The sequence below is a fragment of the Caretta caretta genome, chromosome 2, assembly GCF_965140235.1.
Source record: "Caretta caretta isolate rCarCar2 chromosome 2, rCarCar1.hap1, whole genome shotgun sequence".
Classification (NCBI taxonomy): Eukaryota; Metazoa; Chordata; order Testudines; family Cheloniidae; genus Caretta; species Caretta caretta.
Window position 1 is genome coordinate 266,799,058 of NC_134207.1, and position 20,545 is coordinate 266,819,602.

Here is a 20,545-nt window from a genome sequence, read left to right on the forward strand (position 1 = left end):
TCCTGGGTTCTCTTCCTGGCCCTGCCTCTGACTTGCTGTCTGAAATGAGCACCGTGCTATTAGCCACCCCACTGACTAGCCACAAGACAAACTCACATGCCTCTACCATGCAGGCAGAGGAAGGCCCTGGCCCTTTGCAGCTGAGTTGGGGTTTGCCCCAGCGCCCTTGGCTCAAAGTGCCCGCTCCCAGCTGTCGTGCAGCATGCTCTATTGCTTGCTTGTCATCCTCCACCCCAGAGGTGGCTGCATTTCAGCCTCGTATACCCGTCTGTAAAGCGCCCTGGGATTAAAGGGGCTATGGAGACACAAGCTACTACTCTTATTATCTTCTGTTTGTAACTGGTTTCCCTCCCCCACTGCCCCTCACCCAACCCACTGGTCCCTAGGTGCTCACAGGAGGACAGCCCCAGCAGGGTCCATCACCCGCTCTCCTCGCTGGATGTCTGGGAGACGGAGCACAGGGAATTCGCACCTCCCAGCTCCACCAGATTTATAGCTGGGGAGTGCTTGAGCCCTGAGCATCCTCAGCCGGTTTTATTCCAACCCCGAGCTGAGACATTTAGCCATAAACAACATGCTGGGCTTCCAGGCCTGCTGGCTCCCAGAGCACTGCAGGGCCCAAGCCAGCCAGTCCCAGAGGGAAGCAAACTCCGGTGTGACAGCAGGGCACTCGGCTGGGGTGGGGGAACTGCGGCCTTCTGTCACTGCGGGGAACCCTGCAAAGCTAGATGGGTCAGAGAAACAGCCCCTTCCAGAGTGCTCTCACCCGTCTCCATGCGTCTCCCCACAGACTCTGTGATTAGCACTAGCCCGCTGTAGGTGTCTGCCCCAGGCCGGGCTCCCCTGATCCGCACCCCACAGCAGTGCCAACTCGGGCTGGGCTGGCACCCTGCACACTCAGCAGAAGGAGCCTAGCTGGTGTCCCACTTTGCAGATGGCTCTGAGCCCAGAGATGGTTGCTAGGTAACTGCAGGAAAGCTCATTAACAGCTGAGACTAACTAATGAGCTGGGGAAGAAAAAAGCAGGGAGAGCGGGAGGGTGTCAAGGTGAGAGGAGAGGGGAGAACGCCACGGGCGGCACTGCCAGCTTGGCCCAGTTTGAAGCCCAGCACAGGAGCCGCTCTCCCAGCTTGGCGCTGTCACTTGCGGGGTGCAGAGAAACGCCACTGGGGACGCAGGAGTAAAGAGGCTTCAGAGGCCATCGTGATGGGCACAGCCAGACTGCCCAGGCGAGCCAGAGGCTCAGGGCGGAGTCAGGCAGGTCCCAGCCCAGGTTGGCATCGCAGAGGGCAGTAGCTTTGCTGGCAGCAAGGCCAAGGGCTCACCCAGGAAGCCTGTGCTCCCCTCCCACCTGGTCATGGCGTGCACCCCTCCAGGGGTTCACCTGTTGCTGGCTGCAGAGGTGGGGGCTGGTGCCATCAGCACTGGCTGGGAAGAGCCCTGAGAAGCCCCGAGCCTGTCTCCTGCTGGGATACCGCTAGCTGGAAGGCAGGAGCGGGGGAGCAGGCAGACAAGGTGTGAGGCACAGGCTGGCTGTTGCAGGGACCGTGTTTGTGTGGCAACTTGGCAGAGCCGGGCATTGCGCCTGCTGCCGCTGCACCCTTCCTCTGCCATGGGCCCCGGCGTCGGTTCTGGGGCCCGCTCCAGGTCCCACCGCCGGGAGCTTTCAAGGGCAGCGGGATCAGACCTGGCTCTGACCTGTGATGATATCAGCGTGGAGCTCTGGGAACAGGGGGCCCCCAGGGCTGGGGGTGGCAGGGAGCCTTCCCTGAGGCTGTGAGTGGCCAAGGTGTGGCGCTGGGGACCTGGCTCCTTGGCCCCCTTGCATCCAGCTCCAGCCAGCGCTGCACCAAGAGGCTGGAAGGGATTCAGAGAAATGCAACGAACCCGCTCAAGGGACCGAGCTAGATGGCCCAAACCCATGGCAGGTGTAATCCAGAGTTCACCAGGGCTGGCGGTGCAGCAGGAGGAGATGATGCTCATTCCTGAGGGGGGAGGGGAAGTGGCTTGATCCAGTGGGGTAGATCGGGGGAACCGGCGGGAGCCACATTCACGCTGAATCAGGCCAGGCCCTGGCGGTCCTGCATTGCCCTCAGGAGACGGTCTGGGTGGACGTACCTGGGGTGTTTCGCTGTCTGGTGCAGACGTGTCCCAGACGGCTCCCGTCTGTGCCCATTGCGAGCCCTGCCACCCGGCCAGGCCTCCGTCCATCGCGGCAGCGGTCTAGGAGTGCCGCCGGCAGCGCCGGGGCTCCTGGCTGAGCGGTTGCAGGGTGACAGCGGCACGGGCATTGATGCCAAGTGCAGCGATGCTGACGCAGTCTGTTCCTGTTCCTGGCCCCGTCCCCAGTCGCTGCCACTTTTGATTTCCACACTTGTCTGAGTGTCGATAGCCCTCTTGGCAGGAGATGCAGCACCTCCAGTGGAGGAGATTTCTATCCCCTCGTCCTGCCTCTGGCGGGGCCAGAACTTCATACCTCTGAGGGAGTTTCTGCCTAACCCCAGCCAGTTAGTGCTTGGCTTGCCCTGAAGCAGGAGGGTCAATATCCCTTGTAATCAGTCTCATTGACTTGTGAATGCTCTTATTACCCATATAAACGGCCAGCCCTTGTATGGGTGCTGCTACATTCTTGGCCTGAAAGGTGTCTTGTGGCAGAGAGTTCCGTAGGACAATGGTGGGTACACAGGGCAGCGTCTGGACAGTACAAAGCGCTGATGGAAACAGGATCAGTGACCCCCGGAGGGATCCAGTGAGCCACCCTGTTAGTTGGACTGGGACCCTGCTTATAGCCGCCGAGTAACTTCTGTGGACTCATTGTGGGAGGCAAAGCTCCCGAACTCAGCCAGGCGCGAGAGAGGTGGGCATGGCCTAGAGGGCTCTGCGGTAGAGAGTGGGGGGTCCTGCCGGGAACGGCCAGGCATGGGGGCAAAGCTCAGGGAGAGATGGTTCTGACCCCTACAAAGGGGCTACGTATGACTCTGGCTGGCTTCCTCGTGTCAGGGAAAGAAAGGCGAAGGGAGACCATACGATGCATAGGAGTCTGCCGGGGGCATTTTGCAGCTATGCCACCATGCGGCGCTGTTGCATGAGAACCCTAAGGGCAGTATGCTGTGATCTCATGGGGAGGATGCCCCCCACGCTAGTGATTCCTTCCCATAGGCCTTGGAGCTGTAAGGTGACCAGCCCATCATGGGCCCCCCATTGCTGAAGGGTGGTATACCTGCAGGCCAGATGCCTGGCCTGCTGTGGGGCTCGTTCCCCTGAGCCTGCAGATTGGTGCCATGGATGGGGTTCAGGATCTCGGCTCTGATGCCAATCTCTCTGCTAGACATTGATACCTCGGTGGGGATTGGAGCTCAGAGCTTGTGCCCAGGGCGCACTTCCTCAGTGGGAGGTCAGCACCTGGGGCCTGTCCCACCAGTGGAGACCAGTTTCTCTTCTTTGCCTGGAGCCAGGTCCCCATCCCCTTTTCCAGACCATGTCCTCGGCCCCAGGCCCAGCCTGGTCCACTCTCTGTGGCAATTGCCCTGCGTCTCTCGGCTCTGGCGAGTGGGGTTCGGACATGGCAACAGGGGCCAGGCATCTGTGCAGAGCCGGCTGGCTGCTGCTCGGCATCCTCAGGGCTGCTGACGCCCGCACGCTGCACTCTTGGGCACGGATCAAGGACAGGCAGGGGTCAGGGACGGGCATGTCTATGCGAGGGTGAAGGGCGAATCCCAGCCCCCTGGGCAGAGCGGGCAGGGGCGCGAGGCTCCCTCGTCGCAGATAATCACTTCCACAGGGCTGCTTTGCCCCAGATCTGTCTGGCTTTTATTAATATTTTACCGCAGTGCGAGTGGTGCTGACGCAGACCGAGCCAGAGTGATGATTTATTCCTGGCTGGGCTGTGAGCATGACCCTCCAGCATTTCCAGAGAGCGAGGGGGAAATCACACTGCCCCAGCACTAGGGCCAGCGCAGGGAGGGGACAGCCAGCCTGCATCTCCCCTATTCAGGGGCTGATGTGACCCCCCAGTGTACGTGCTGCCCTAGCCTCTCTAGGGCTTGCGGCAGGGGGAATTGGCGGGGCAGCCCTGGTCAGGCCCCCCCCCACCCTGCCCAGAACACCCCCTGCGCCATTGCACTTCCCCAGGGTCTGATGCTGGCCCTGTGGGGATTGGAGGCAGAGGGCAACCGTGCCTCGGGTGCCAAGTGTTGGTAAGGAATCCGTGAGCACAGCCCGTACAGAAACAGCCCCCGCACCTGTCCACTCGGCAGCGCACACACAGACAGCCCCTGGGAGAGGACATGGGGCCGTCTGCTCCGATAGCACAGGTCTCTGCCGCAGGAGCTAGAGGAGAGAATCTCCCTCAGCTGCTGCGAGTGGTAAGGCTGTTTTCCCCTTTGCGGGATGGCCTCTAGGGGGCAACAAACACCTTCTCCCGTCTCTCGCACACACAGACACTTGAGCAGCCCGGCTGCTATCGCAGTCACGGATGCCTAGGGGCACGAGAGTGGGCAAACCCCTCCTTGGTCATCCCTCGGCCAGCAAGCTAGCAGAGGACACCACTGCTCGCACCCCCCAGACGAGCCTTTGGACTCTGCTGACAGGAACAGCAGCCCCCAGAGCAAGGGGGTGAGGGTTGTGTTGGCAGACAGGTCAGGCTCAGAGAGGTGGGCGCTAGGACTAGTGCATGGAAGAGTGGGGAGACCAGGGTTCAGTTCCTGGCTTAGCCGCACACGCCATACAATGAAGTCACTTAACCTAGCCTGTGCCTCAGTTTCCCCTCTGTAAGATGGGGATCTGAATGCACTACCTTCTGGAGGGATTGTGGGAGGGGCTTAGTTACCATGGTGATGTGGACCTGGAGAGATAGAACAGGCAGCTGGGGAGAGGGTCATGCTCAGGGAGGGATCCACGGGGGGGGGGGTGTCTCAGAACTCAGGAAGGGTTCCTGGTAGGCAGTCTGGGGGAGGACAAAAATCCCAGCCTGCTTCTGCTGCTGGAAACGCCCCTGCCAGTCCCCTTCCCCTGGACAAGCACCCCCAGAGCAGCCAAGCTCCAGGGGTAACCCCTGAGCCAGCGGGGCAGCCCGAGGGAGGAGGAGGTGCCAGCCCTGGGCTGGGAGAGGTGGGAACGGTGAAGGCTGGGAGCCAACAGCCTGCCACGCTGGCGGGCTGCCCTTGCCTCTGTTATTGCTCAGTCCCTTGCAAAGGCGCAGGAGTTGGAGAGGAGAAAAGGTCAGTGTCTGCTGGCTCCGGGTGCAGCCTGGTTCCCTTGTGTCTGCTGGCTGGGGCTTCTCTGGAGACAGCTCCACGGCATCACAGACCCTGGCCTCAGCCGCCCACTGCTGCTGTCTGCAGCCTCCGTGGGCCACCCCCCCACCTGGGCATTCGCTCTGATCTCTGGGTCACCAGTTACCTCCCCCCGGAGTGAACCTGCAGGCTGAGGCTGGGCCTCTGTAAGAGATTGGGCCGAGGGGGTTTGACGCAGCAGGGAGGGGGGAGTGTTGACCTGGGAATGTGGCAGGGGAGTTTCACTGGGGATGGGAGACCTGAGAGCCTGTAACCTGAGCCGGAAAGGGGAGTGGGAGGTAACACCTCTGCCCAGGAATGTGGACAAAGGCTGCAGGAGAGAGCCTGCTGGGGAGGGGGGGGGTTGGTTTCAGTTTTGTGCTGGGTGGTGGAACTCAGGGAACCCCAGGGCTGGGGCCTAAGCTCCCTGCCCACCAGAAGGACTTGACTGAGGGGTCCTGGTTGTACCCACAAGCTCTGTTTTAGGCTGTGTTCCTATTGTCCAATAAACCTTCTGTTTTACTGGCTGGCTGAGAGTCTCAGTGAATCCCAGGAAGAGGGGTTCAGGGCCCGGACTCCCCCACACTCCGTGACAACTGGTGGCAAAGGTGGGATCTACTGCACCCCATGGACGGCGCTTCCTGCAGTAAGTGACTGGGGAGCAGTAAAACGAAGGGGGATTGACGGGGACCAGGCGTGCTGAAGATTCAGAGAGAGATGGTTTCAGGGGGCGGTTAACCCCTGGGAGTGTGTGACCAGAGAGAAGGACTTTTGCAGTAGCAGGGTGCCCCAGGGGATTGCAGCGAGCTGTCCCAGGGCCAGAGGAGTCTGCAGCTCGACCCTGGCAAAGAGGTGTGACCTCAAGAAGGACTGGCACACTAGGGGTTCTTCCTGGAAACCGTGGAAAGCTGCCCAGGCCTGTGAGTGGCCAGCAGGGAGATGTACGCTAAACGCCTTAAGAGTGACCTGGTGGAGCTGTGCAGGCAGAGGGGGCTGCACATTGGGAGGTCCACCAAGGAACAGCTGATTGCCCAGTTGGAGGAGAGGGATCGCTTGGATGACCCGATCCCCGTCCCTGAGGGAAGCCGCCCAATGGATGCAGCGTGGGCCCTGGGGCCTGACCGGGCTGGGAGGGGTCAGACTGCTGCTGAGCACATCCCAAGACCCTTCCTACCTATGCCTAGGGAAGGGGTTAAGGGAAGCCCAGCGAATACTGAGGGCATCCTGACCCCGGCAGCCAGCAGGGGATCCTCCCGGCGGAGCTCCCCATCCCTGAAGTGGAGGCAGCTGGAATGGGAGAGGGAGATGAAAATGTGGGAGCTGGAGGATAATGAAAAGCGACGTCAGCATGAGCGGGAGGAGAAGGAGAGGCAACGTCAGCATGAGCGGGAGGAGAAGGAGAAACAGAGACAGCATGAGCGGGCGGAGAAGGAGAGGCAACGTCAGCATGAGCTGGAGCTGGCCAGGCTGAGGAGCAGTGGGGCCCCAGCTGTGGTGAGTGACGGGGGACTCAAGACTGCAAGGAGCTTTGATAAGTGCTTCCTGGCCCAGCGTAAGGAGGGGGAGGACATAGATAGCTTCCTGACGGCCTTTGAGAATGCCTGCGAGGTGCACCGGGTTGACCCTGCAGACAGGCTCCAGTTTCTCACCCCCTTACTGGACCCCAAAGCCATGGAGGTGTACAGCCGAATGACAGGGGCGGAGGCAGGGGACTACAAACTGTTCAAAAAGGCCCTGCTCCGTGAGTTTGGGCTGACTCCCGAGATGTACCAGAAAAGGTTCCGGAGTCAGCGTAAAACGCCTGAGGTCACATACCTACAACTGGTCAACCGAATGCAGGGATATGCCCGCAAGTGGACAGCTGGGGCCCAAGCTAAAGAGGACCTGCTTGACCTAATCATACTGGAGCAACTGTATGAACGGTGCCCTTCCGACCTGAGGCTATGGTTAGTGGACAAAAAGCTAGAGAACCCCCAGCACGCAGGGCAGCTGGCTGACGAGTTTGTGAACAGTCAGTCAGGGGGTAGCAGGGAGGAGTCCCAAAAGAACAGGCCCCCCACAATGCAGAGAGAGAATCACCATGGGACCTCCCAGCAGGGAAATATGGAGAACCCCCTCCCAAGGGGAATGCATGGCGTCCGGACCATCTGACCCGCTCGAGGGGAACCAACGTGACCTGAGCTGCTATCACTGTGGCCAGAGAGGCCACGTACGGACCCAGTGCCCCAGGCTCAGGGACAGACTGAGCAGACCCAACCTACCCAGGGTTAACTGGGTAGGGACCCAGCCGGACGAGGGGCAGACGGCCCAGGCAAGGGGGGCTGCCAGCTTACCACCTGCTCAGGAGGGAAGAGTACCCCAGGCCAGCTCCTCCAGAGGGCTGGATGCTCTGGACTCAGGGTTCTCGGTTTACAGGGTGGGTGCGGGGCTGTCCCTCCGGAGGGAGTGCCTTGTTCCCCTGGAGGTGGATGGGAGGAAAGTCAGTGGATACTGGGATAGGGGCGCGGAGGTGACGCTGGCCCGGCCTGAGGTGGTGGCCCCAGATCGAGTGGTGCCCAACACCTACATGACCCTGATGGGGGTGGGCGGGACCCCATTCAAGGTACCCGTGGCAAGGGTACACCTGAAATGGGGGGCCAAGGAGGGGCCCAAGGATGTGGGGGTGCACCACCATTTGCCTACTGAGGTTTTGATGGGGGGGGGGACCTAGAGGACTGGCCAAGCAATTCCCAGACCACCCTGGTTGTGACCCATAGCCAGAGCTGGTGAGGGGCACTGCGCCCTGACCTTGGGGAGGGTACCACACCAGAGGCGCAGGACTCTACCCTGGTGGGGAGGGAGCGCGGAGGGGCACGGCTCAGAGAGGCTGTGGCATCAGACCCAGCCAGTGAGAGGGAACCGGGCCCCATCCCTTCCGCAGCCGCTGAGTTCCAGGCCGAGTTGCAGAAAGATCCCTCCTTGCAGAAGCTCAGGGACCTGGCTGACCTCAGTGTGGTACAGACCATGAGGAGAGGTTGCCAGGAGAGGTTCCTGTGGGAGAAGGGGTTCCTGTACCGAGAATGGGCTCCCACAAGGGAAGTAGAGTCCTGTGGGATCAGGAGGCAGCTGGTGGTCCCCCAGAAGTATCGCCGCAAGCTACTGTACCTGGACCATGACATCCCCCTCTCAGGGCACCAGGGAATCCGGCGCACCCGGCAGAGGTTGCTACAGAACTTTTACTGGCAATCCAGCAGTATTGCCGATCCTGTGACCCCTGTCAGAGGGTGGGGAAGGCCCGGGACAAGGGGAAAGCGGCTTTGAGACCTTTGCCCATCATAGAGGAGCCTTTCCAGAAGGTGGCCATGGACATAGTGGGGCCTCTCAGCAAGACGACCCGGTCGGGGAAGAAATACATTCTGGTGGTGGTAGATTTTGCCACCCGCTACCCCGAGGCAGTGCCCTTAGCTTCCATTGAAGCAGACACCGTGGCCGATGCACTCCTGACCATTTTCAGCCGAGTGGGGTTCCCCAAGGAAGTCTTGACAGACCAAGGCTCCAACTTCATGTCGGCCCTGCTCTGGTGCTTGTGGGAGAAATGTGGGGTCTGGCACGACTGGGCCTCAGCTTATCACCCCCAGTCCAATGGGCTGGTGGAGAGGTTCAATGGGACGCTAAAGATGATGCTGAAAACCTTTATGAACCAGCACCCACAGGATTGGGACAAGTACTTACCTCATCTGCTGTTTGCGTACAGGGAGGTGCCCCAGGAGCCTACCGGATTTTCACCTTTTGAACTGTTATATGGAAGGAGGGTGAGGGGCCCCCTGGACCTAATGAGAGACGAATTGGAGGGGAAGGCCACTCCCGATGGAGAGTCAGTGGTGGAGTATGTCCTGATCTTCCAAGAGAGACTGGCTGAACTCATGGGGCTGGCCAGGGAGAATCTGGCCAGAGCCCAGAGGAAGCAGGAGGTCTGGTATGATCGCACGGTGCAGGCCCGCACCTACACCACCGGGGATCAGGTGATGGTTCTCATCCCTGTGAGAAAGAACAAACTACAGGCCGCCTGGGAGGGCCCTTTCAAGGTTGTCAAGCAGCTAAACGAGGTAAACTATGTGGTGGAGCTGTCGAACCGGGCGCACCACCGCCGGGTGTACCATGTGAATATGATGAAGCCATATTATGCCAGGGGGAATGTGGTGTTGGCCGGGTGTGGACATTGGGAGGAGCAGGGAGATGACCCTTTAGTAGATCTGTTCCCTGGGACCAGAGCTGGTTCCCCCCTGGAAACAATTCCCCTCTCGGATCAGCTAACCCCTGCCCAGCAAGCTGAGGTCAGGGGGGTGCTGCATCCGTACCGACAGCTGTTTTCCAGATCCCCGGCCGAGCGCGCCCCTGAGTGCAGCCCGATCCCTGAAGCCGCAGCTCGCCCCGGGGAGACTGCTGCGAGCTGCCTTTCCTCCCTCCGCTGGCTGGGTTATAAATAGGGCTGCCTCGGCAGCCGCCCGACCAGCTGCCCTCTCCCCGCAGTGTCGAAGAAACGGCCCCTTTGTTTCCCGGCCAGCTCCCCCAGTGCCAGTGAGTAGCCATGTGAGCCGCCCGGGGCAATGGCCTCCATGGCACCAGCTCATGGCTTCCTGCCCTGCTCCCTGGAGGGGCTGCCAGGCCAGAGAGAGGGGGCAGGAAGCCATGGCACTCCCAAGACGGGGCGGGGAGGAATGCGGAGCTAAGAACCCAGGGAGATTTGGGGGGGCCTGATATCCAGGCGACGCCTGTGATGAGGGGGCTGGCACTGCCCTAGGGGAACGCCGGGGGACATCCCGCAAGGGCCAGTGTCGATTAGCCCTTTCCTGCCCCCGCTGAGCTGATGCCGTCGTGAGCCATTGCCCCAGGGACAGTGCCCCGGCACTCTGGCTCTCAGGATCAAAGGCGTGGGGCAGGAGCCCTTCTCCCACAGTTCCTAGCCCCTCGTCCGATCCCAGCCAGCCAGAAGGGGCCTTGGCACAGCTATTGGTGCCAGGGCTTGGTTCCCCGCTCTGAAAGGACACACTCGACCTGCGGGTCACGCCGGGGTCCAGGGTTGTTCTCCAGGTGGCAGCATGTGGGCTCACAAAAGCGACAGCTGTCAGGCCGGCTTGCACGGCGGGGTGGGGGGAGGCAAGGCCTGGCCCCGGGGAACGTGCTCAGAGATGGATGAGTGACTCAAAGCCCCGAGCCCAACCGCTCCTCTCCCCACCAGCCCCTCACTAGATGGTCAGAACAGTCCCGTCTCGGGCCCACGTGGAGAGTGGGGGCCCGTCGTCCGCACGGGGCACGGTGCCGTCGTGCTGCTTGGGACGCTTCCGGGCCCAGGCGGAGTAACTGGGGCCTTTCGGGTTTAGCTCACGGTGCCTTGGCTGCCCCATGTACACAAGGCCTAAGAGATCCTTCCAGGTGGTTTATCTGGCCCTGAGTGCGTCACCTGGTTTGGAAGGGCACGGCTAGACTGCAGTCCCGGGGCGTGATTGCAGCTTGTGTAGACACACCAGAGCTAGCTCGCGCGAGTAACGAGCACGGAGTCACTGCCCGGTGCTCCAGGCAGGCCACACGCTGCTCCGCTCCCCGCCGGGGCCTGTCACCATGAGCGGCCCTCACGCCCTGCCAGGGCGGCGCAGATGGCCCCTCGAGGCTTGCAGTCCTGCACCGAGTCTGGCCAGAGCTCCCCAGGCAAGGGGGAGTCAAAGCAGCCGCCTGGATGCGGTTGGGGGTTGCGAAACATGGTGACGTGAGGGTGCCGGAGGGTTTGTGTCAGGGGCTGTCAGCCTGTGTGTGCGGAGCTCTCTGGCAGGGCAGACGCCCTCGCTCGCACGGGGGGCTTGTGCTCTAGGACCGCTGGGCCTCCATCCACTCGAACTCAGGTGGGGCGCCCTGGCCGTCAGTCGTGCTCCACGAGCTCAGCAAAGACACACTCAGGCCCTGTGTCTTTTCGGGGAGAGCTGGACTCCACGGACGCCCTTCCTACGGACTCAGCTTCGTGTGGGTCACCCCTGGTTCTTGAAGGCGAGCCAGGGGCCTAGCTGGGCTTGGGGTGGAAGGGTTGCAGGAGGGAGCTCAGACTAGAGCCTGGGCTCTGAAACCCCCTGTGGGGGCGGGTCTCAGAGGCCAGGCTCCAGCCGTCTATACGGCTAGTCTTAGCTCCGCGAGCCTGAGTCAGTTGGGCTGTGCTCTGAGACCCGGTGCCGTGGGTTTTTCTTTGCAATGGAGACGTACCCCCCACCCATCTGTGCCTACCCTTCCCCAACCCCCTGTGCCTCCCTTGGTAGCCTGTACTGCACCATGCCCTCCCTTCCCCATTCTTGGCAGTCCACTGCCTCCCCTCCATGCTCCCTTGCCTGCTTCCCTCTGCCAGAGTCCGCTGGGAGCTGTATGCTGCTGGGACAGTAACATGCTCAATTGGCCAGGTCTTCCTCGTGCCAGAGTGGAGGGGCCAGGCTCACACACCTCCTCTCATACCCCTGCTCTGATGAGGGGTAGGAGACGTATTCGTCATGCTAGCCCCAGCAAACCCACTAAAAGGCCATTGCTTTGCAGCAAGGCCAAAAAAACCTGCCAGCCCTGGAGTCCAGGCTGTTGTGGAGCTATGATCACTCTTTCTTACACACACACACACACACACACACCCCACCCCCTTTCAGATGTGTTTTTCTCAAAACATCCCAGAGAAATTCTACCCTTACATGAGCAGGAGCACATGAGAGGTCAGGGGGTTCTGATTCTTTCCCAGGAAAGGAAGGGTGGAGTTCCTAGTGCATCTCCTCATGCCAAGCTGGGTTTGTCCTTCATCACAGACTGGCTGCATAGCACTGTGACGGCTCTACCCATTGTAGAGGCCTGACGATAGAGCTGTGAAAGGCTGTAAACAGCTTTATTTTTGCAGTAATTATTGGGACATAAGTACAGGAACAGATTGTCACGGTGTCCCCGGGCGAAGCTCTGGAATTGCTCCCTACAAAGCCAGTCAGGACCCTGGGGAAGTCTCCTCTCTGTGAGCAGCCTGTCTCCAGGGCAAACAGCTCACACAGCTTCCACCTTCCTGGGTCTGACCTCGGAGCATTCAGCATCCTCTGCCCCTCCGTGCGCTTCCCACAGCGAGTCCGCCCAGGCGGGGTCCTGGGGAAGCCAGAGAGTCCTGCCCCGCAACTCCGCAGTCAGACGGGACTCTCAGCCAGCCAGTAACACAGAAGTTTTATTAGACAACAGGAACATGGTCTAAACCAGAGCTTGTAGGTACAGAGAACAGGACCCCTCAGCCGGGTCCATTTGGGGAGCCATGAGCCAGACAGCCACATCTGCCCTTCACTCCTCGTCCCCAGCCAGCCCAAACTGACTCACCCTCCAGCCCCTCCTCCTCTGGGCTTTGTCCCTTTCCCAGATCAGGAAGTCATCTGATTCCTTTGTTCTCCAATCCTTTAGCTCTCACCTTTGCAGAGGAGGGGCCCAGGCCATCAGTTGCCAGGAGGCAGGGTGTCGGCCATTTTCTCCCTAGACAGCCTCACACTTCCCTGTAAGGCTCTGCAACAATCACACAGCTTATCCCACCACCTAGAGACTTAAGAAATGCAGAGGGGAAACTGAGGCACTCATACAGTATTCAGAGAAAACATTAAGAACAGTCCCACTTTGTCACACAGATAAAGTTATAATCTGTTTCCCGTGGGGATTTTGGAATCATAAGATCTTTGTACATTATAACCAGGCTTGGGAGGGTTAGATTTTTATTGGTATGTGTCCATTTCACCGTAAAACACACAAGCCAATGTCCAAAATCTTTCCATTGGTAATAGTAGGCAAAGTAAGAAAAATCTGCTGGAGAACTGAGCAGGGTTTGATTTAAGGGTTTTTACTTGGTATATTTTGGCGTGTGATGTTGACAGGTTGTGTTTGAATGGTTATAGAACTTGAATGTTTTGAATCTCAGCACCTACAGTCATTAACCAATTATTGTCTAGACCCCCCTGTCACGGAGTCCCTGGGCGATGCTCTGGAACTGCTCCCCATGAAGCCAGTCAGGACTCTGGGGCAGTCGCCTTTCTGTGAGCAGCCTGTCTTCAGGACACGCAGCTCACACAGCTTCCACCTTCCTGGGTCTGACCTCGGAGCATTCAGCATCCTCTGCCCCTCCGTGCGCTTCCCACAGCGAGTCCGCTCAGGCGGGGCTCCTGGGGAAGCCAGAGGGTCCTGCACCCCAACTTCGCAGTCAGACGTGACTCTCAGCCAGCCAGTAAAACAGAAGGTTTATTAGACGACAGGAACATGGTCTAAAACAGAGCTTGCAGGTGCAGAGAACGGGACCCCTCAGCTGGGTCCATTCTGGGGGGCAGTGAGCCAGACAACCACGTCTGCACTTCACTCCATGTCCCAGCCAGCCCCAAACTGAAAACCCCCTCCAGCCCCTCCTCCTCTGGGCTTTGTTCCTTTCCCGGGCCAGGTGGTCACCTGATTCCTTTGTTCTCCAACCCTTCAGCTCTCACCTTGCAGGGGGGGAAGGGCCCAGGCCATCAGTTGCCAGGAAACAGGGTGTCGGCCCTTCTCTGTGTCCAGACCCCTGCACACACCTGCCCTCTAGGGCTCTGCAATGATCATACACCCTTACTCCACCCCCTAGATACTCAAGAACTGCCTAGGGGAAACCGAGGCACCCCCACACTATTCAGAGGAAACATCAAGAACAGTCCCACTTCGTCACATCTCTCCCCCCTTCGAGATCGAACTGAGCGGGGTCACTTTAGCCGGTGACCTGGGGAAGTTCGAAGCCACCAACGTTCCCATGGATGCCCCAGCATCTCTCCCATTCCTTGGTAGGAGTTACACCAGGCCCTTCCATTTTCACACCCTCCCTTAGGTCAGGGGTGGTCGATAGCACTCGCAGGCCGCATGTGGGAAGGTTTATGCAGCCCATGCCCTTTGGCCACCCCAAGAATGTCTCCCCATTGACCATCACCTTCTGCTCCCACTGGAGGTCCGAGGGGCCTGGCCCCAGGAAACTCCACACAGACATATAGGTTGGGGTCAGGAGTGGGAGCCTGTCCACATCCCCAACCACCTGGCTGACGGAGTCTATGGCCTTGGGACCCAGCAAGGGAGCTAGACACCGGGGCTTTTCCGCAGGGTCCCCTTGGTTCAAATCGCCAGCCTGCTCAAAGGCAGTGAGGTGGGCATCCACACCCCCCCCTCCTTAACCAGGGGCAGCAATTTAGTCTCGAGGTTCCCTGCGGAACTGGCCCCCCGGGATCTATCCCCACTCACCCCGGGGAGGTCCCCTAGGCCTCTCCGCCCCACCACCGCCAGTTCATGCTGCTGCTGCTTCTGCAGCTCTTTCTCGGGCTCTCGCTGTCTCCCACGGTCCTCTTGCTCTCTCAGACTCAGCTGCAATCCCGTCCGTCTTGATCCCCCGATGGGGAACCCGATCATGAAGACCCTCGTCTGGTCGGGGACAGGAGTCTTGGCGATGCCTGGCTCCCGCTTCAGCTGCTCCCAGATCCTGCTATAGCCCCAGTTGGGGTCAGGAATCTGTTCCTTAGAGCGGTCATCCTCCTCCAGCTGCACGATTAACTCTGCTTTGGTGAACTTTCCAATGCTCAACCCTCTCTTTCTGCACAGGGTTACAATGTCCTTCTTAAGGAGACGGTGACAGGCCATCACTCCGCTCCTCCCAAGTTGTTGTGGACTCACAGGCCCGTGTGTTCTCAGCTCCCCACGGTTTCCAGGGAGAACCCCTAGTGTGCCAGCCCTTCTCAAGGTCACCACCTCTTTGCCAGGGTCGAGCTGCAGACTCCTCCGCCCCTGAGACTGCTCACTGCAGTCCCCAGGGGGACCCCATTACTGCACAGTACTTCTCGCTGGTCACACACTCCCAGGGGTTAACCGCCCCCCGAAACCGCTCCTTTCTGAGCCTTCAGCAGGCCTGGTCCTTGGCAATCCCCCTTCGTGTTACTGCTCCCCAGTCACTTACTGCAGGAAGCGCCATCCACGGGGTGCAGTACATCCCACCGCTGCCACCAGTTGTCACGGAGTCCCTGGGCGATGCTCTGGAACTGCTCCCCATGAAGCCAGTCAGGACTCTGGGGCAGTCGCCTTTCTGTGAGCAGCCTGTCTTCAGGACACGCAGCTCACACAGCTTCCACCTTCCTGGGTCTGACCTCGGAGCATTCAGCATCCTCTGCCCCTCCGTGCGCTTCCCCCAGCGAGTCCGCTCAGGCGGGGCTCCTGGGGAAGCCAGAGGGTCCTGCACCCCAACTTCGCAGTCAGACGTGACTCTCAGCCAGCCAGTAAAACAGAAGGTTTATTAGACGACAGGAACATGGTCTAAAACAGAGCTTGCAGGTGCAGAGAACGGGACCCCTCAGCTGGGTCCATTTTGGGGGGCAGTGAGCCAGACAACCACGTCTGCACTTCACTCCATGTCCCAGCCAGCCCCAAACTGAAAACCCCCTCCAGCCCCTCCTCCTCTGGGCTTTGTTCCTTTCCCGGGCCAGGTGGTCACCTGATTCCTTTGTTCTCCAACCCTTCAGCTCTCACCTTGCAGGGGGGGAAGGGCCCAGGCCATCAGTTGCCAGGAAACAGGGTGTCGGCCCTTCTCTGTGTCCAGACCCCTGCACACACCTGCCCTCTAGGGCTCTGCAATGATCATACACCCTTACTCCACCCCCTAGATACTCAAGAACTGCCTATGGGAAACCGAGGCACCCCCACACTATTCAGAGGAAACATCAAGAACAGTCCCACTTCGTCACACCCCCCCCTTTGCCTGATCCTCCCTCGCAATTTCCCACAGCTGTGAACATTTAAATCAATACAACAAAATGCTTAAAATCAAACACTGATATTATCCATCAAAATGATAAAAAACAACAATCAAATTCTGCCGAGCCTCATTCTAACCCTATCAGCCGGCTCATTGGCAGGATTTCAGCCAGGCTTGGAATAATATTGTCTGTTGAAGGTCTCTGCTCTCCCGAGGGGGTTTCCGTTGGGGGAAAGGTCTGTCCCCTTCCCTTCCCGTGTGTGGTTTCAGACACAGCATTACCTCTCGGCTCTCCTGCACCTCTGTCCCCCATCGTTTATCCTTTGCTGGATTGTAGCCACACAGCCACCTCCTTGCTTACTGCAGATTAAAAAGCACAGAGCCTCCTCCTGAGCTGGTATAAATCCACCACTGAAATTGATGGAGCCACACCCGTTTATACCAGCTGTGGACCAGGACCCCAAATTTCTGAGCTGGATTTTGAGCCCTGGGAAGTTTCAGGGAGCTCAGGGGCAGGATTTTGGTTAGAAGGGGCCATTTTCAATAGAATCTGAACTACCCCCATGTGTGCATCTGGCCCTTACACGCCGTTGGCGCAGATTCCAACTGTGTAGCAATGGGAGATAGTTCAAAGCACTGACATGTGTCCTTGGAGTGACCTGCTGCGGATGGAGGAGGAGGCGTGTGTTCTGGGACCCCATCTAATGCCCTAGGCACAGCCCCAGGGACTGATGTTTGACAGGCGAGAACTCTGCAGACACCAGTTCCTCCCCACCGCGCTTTAAGAGCAGGAGCAAGTGCTGGTACAACAAGGTCCCAACAGAGAGACCTGGGTTAATTTCCCAGCTCTGGGCCCATCAGCCTAGATCCTCCAGTGAAATCAGTGGAAGTTCGGAGCCAGGCCTGTGCTTCTCCGGGTCAGGCGGGAGCTGGTGGCACAAGATTAGGCAGCAAGAGTCTTGAATTCTGTGTTCAGCTGGGCCCCGGACTTGCTGTGTGGCCTTGGGCAAGGCCTGAGGGACCTTCCCCAGTTCTCCCTGCTATTGTGAGAGAGGTCCGAGCATTGGACTGGGAGCCAGCAGAGCCCAAGTTCTAATCCTATCACTAGCAGTGGGTCTGGGGCCTTGGCCCGTCACTGAACCCCTCCATGCCTCAGTTTCCCCAGCTGTACCTTCCCTTGCAAGCACATGCAAGGTGCGCAAAGGCAGGAAGCGCCTAATGGCCTGTCTCCACAGCGCAGCAAAGCTGACCCTGTCCATGCGACCGAGGTACCTTTCCGAGGGGCTACGCAGGGCAGTCAGCACGCCCATCGGAGCACTTCAGAGCCCGCTGAGGTGCTTTGCCAGCACCGTGCGGACAAGCCCTGAGAGTGACTCAGGATTCACTAGAGGTGCCCACCGGCGGGAACACGGTTAACCATGGCAGGCTAGAAATGGGAGCAGGACAATTAACACCCACCGTGTGAAGCTCACACATCCCGGTTGTGTCAGTCTGGCAGGTGCCACATGTGGCAGGCTGGGCTGTCGAACAGGCTGCCGACTTCATTCCCTGCTAAAAGAACAGAGGCAGAGGCCTGAGCCAGCCCTGCCCTGGCAAACGGAAGCACGGCAGCCATGGCCTTGCCGAAGGGGGATTTTAGGCCCGGCTCCTCAAAGGTATTTAGGCTCCTAGCTCCCACTGGAATCAGCAGAGCTGGGCCGTAGCCACGGCTGTCGCTGCGCTCGTGCACAGGTTTCACACCAGTGCAGTGCGCTGGCATGGGTGTCCTCCACACACACGCGCCCTCGTGCTCCTGGGCACGAGAACCACCCCTGCCGACCTGTGATGCTCGCTCGGCAAACCCTTGCTGCCGGGCGCTGAGCCCTGCTGACCCGCTCTCTCTCTTCCCCCCCAGGACGAAGCGCGAGCTGCAGGTGCGCGTGTCGGACTGCATCCAGCTGAGCCTGCGCAGGAGGAAGAGGCTGGTTGCCGTGCAGACGCGCCACGAACTGGCCTTCCCCGACTTTGGCAAGAGCCGGGACGGCTTTGTGCTTTACTGTCCCAGGAGATGAGTCAGGGCCCCCCGGCGGGTCCTGGCTGGACGGCGGGGGGGAGGGTCTGTTTGGCTCCGAACCCAGACCCGCCTTTCCCCGCCGGGAGGAGCTGGGACGCAGGGCCCTGCTCAGCATCGGGCCTCCCTTCCTTTGGTTTTTCGCTAGGATTTTGTAACCTTTTATTAAGTGAGTTCATCGCTGTGGACGGAGCCAGCCGGAGCCTGGAGCCCGCCAGCCCCAGAGGGCAGCAGCATCCCTGGGCCCCCCCACCCTGCCTGCTGCCTATGGGCCCCGCTCCAGACACACCACCAGGGTGACGGCCTGCAGGGCCCATGTAGCTCAAAACTCACAGCCCAGATATGCATGAACCGCAGTGAGGCTCGTACCAGACACGCAGCTTGGAATGGGGGACACAGAGGCTCCGGGAGCAGCTTTGCAAGGAGCACCCCAGAGACATGCCCGAGTCACTGTCCAGGCTGCAGCGGAAGGGCGCACGGGCAGCCCCAAGGTGGGGAGAGACAGTCACCCAGGCCGGCCCCCCCAGGAAAGCCCCTCTCTGCATCACCCAGGCAGCCCTTGTCTCCCAGTTCAAGCCTGTAGCACTGCTGAGGTGGAATTGATCCGTAGCCGCTGCCACCATGTAGGCCAATCAGCACCTACAGCCGTGATGTTTGCAGGGGGTGCTGTCTGGGGGGGATAGGGCCGAGCCCCCCACAACTGCTAGAGGCTCTGCCCTTGCATAGCATGAAGCCAGCGTCCCAGGGCTCCTCTTCTCGGTGGTCCTCTGGGCTGCTGGCTCAGGGAATGATACCCTCACCCTCTCTCCTCCATGGGTTCCCCTGACGCTGTGGCCCCTGGGTTTCCCGCTCACCAACTGCTCCTTCAGCAGCTTCTCTGTCCCCTCTGTTGGCAGCTGCCCCGGCTCTCTCCTCTTCCCCCTCTTTGCTGACTCCCCACCCCCAATCTTTTGCCACCTGCCTGCTCCCGCCTCCCCGAGGTTTCCCCAGCCAGCCCCTGTGCTGAGCTCGTGGTCTTCCCACCCAACCCTCCTCTCGCGGCTGCCCCAACCGGCCCTTCTCAGAACTCCTTGCCCCCTGGCCTGCTCTCCTCCGGCTCTTCCTAAGTCCTGTCCTTCCTCTCCGAATCCCTCCAATCCATCCTCCCACCTCCCTCGCAACCACTGCTCCCCGGTTACCTCCTATCTCCACTGCCACAGGCTGCTCCTCTCCCCACATCCTCCCCACATCACCCCCACCCTGTCCATCCAACATGCAGGAGCCAAGATCTCCCCGTCCCCCACTCCCACTCATTCTGCTTCTTTTTACTCTCTCCTTTCACTGCTCCCATGATCAACCCCTTCTCCCACCCCTGGCTTCACACCTTCAGCCGCTCTCAGAACAGCCCTCAGTCCTGCATTCACCAAGCACCTCCTCCTTCCACTCCCTCTATGTACAGGGGATAGGAAGGAATGTCCCTTCCCTGAGCAGAGGGAGGATTCTTATATCCCAATCCCCTTCCCAGCGTGCATTGCTGCCAGGCCTACAATTCCTATCAGTTCGGGGAACTACACCTCCCAGAATTCTCTTGTTCTGGGCTGAGTCCTTAAAGGGCCACCAACACATCTCAACCTCCACCTTTCCCATGAGGCTCCTCTGCTGATCTCCTGACCGTGCGCCCCCCCCCCCTCCCCCAACACACCCCTTCTCGTGTTTGAAGATTTGCCCCAAGGGTTGTCTTTGGGTAGGATTGTAAACTCTTCTGAGCACTGACCTTTTTTACAGCCCCAGGCATGCTTCGGCTGCTCTAGAAATGATAAGGCCAGTACAGATAACGGGCCCCACAGGCTTCAGGAGCTCTTCGCAGCAAGGAAATGCCAACAACGCTGTACAGTTTGTGAATAAAAGAGCTGTGTTTTCCTGGGTGCGGTTGGTGTGAGCTTTCCTGGATCAGGGCCATGCTCCAGAGGGTCCTAGTGGAAGCCAGGCAGGGCTGGTTATTGATTGATTCCCACAGAAATAGGCACCCATCCACAGGCACCCATCCGGTCCTGGTCAGACCCGGTGGCCCATGCCCTAGGATCGTAGGAAGGGTGTGGCAGAGCCAGAAAGACCCCTGGGGCTGTTGCAATGAGCAATGTCTAGTAACAGAGCAGCCTCTGGGGCTGGGGGCTGGGTGGTCCGTCATGTGAACTGATACCACACTTCCACCTCCTTCCGCAGAGCCCTGGGCTTCTCCCAGCCATGCACCCTGCCGCAGCATCTGCCTGGAGACTCCCCATGCGGCTGCCCTCAAGCCTGATCACCAGTCAGATATCAACACACACCCACATGCCAGCTTGGTGCTGCAGGCTCGGAGAAGGAAGGGAGCAAGCCGGCCAGATAGGCTAGTGCAGGTTCCGTCACAGCACGTGACCTGCTACCATCGACACGAGCCCAGGGCCCGGACTCTGCTCTCAGTCACATGCGGGAAAATCCAGC

At 59.7% G+C, this 20,545-nt stretch overlaps 1 protein-coding gene across 1 annotated transcript in view; it reads left to right on the forward strand.

Annotated features, from left to right (window-relative positions):
• Positions 1 to 19,991, forward strand: part of MYO1G (myosin IG) — a 71,045-nt gene extending 51,054 nt beyond the window's left edge. The window contains exon 22 of the mRNA XM_048837312.2: positions 17,930 to 19,991. Coding sequence (XP_048693269.2) covers positions 17,930 to 18,086 — 157 coding nt within the window. The 3' untranslated portion in view covers positions 18,087 to 19,991. The remainder of the gene's footprint in view (positions 1 to 17,929) is intronic.
• The last annotated feature ends 554 nt before the right edge of the window (positions 19,992 to 20,545 follow it).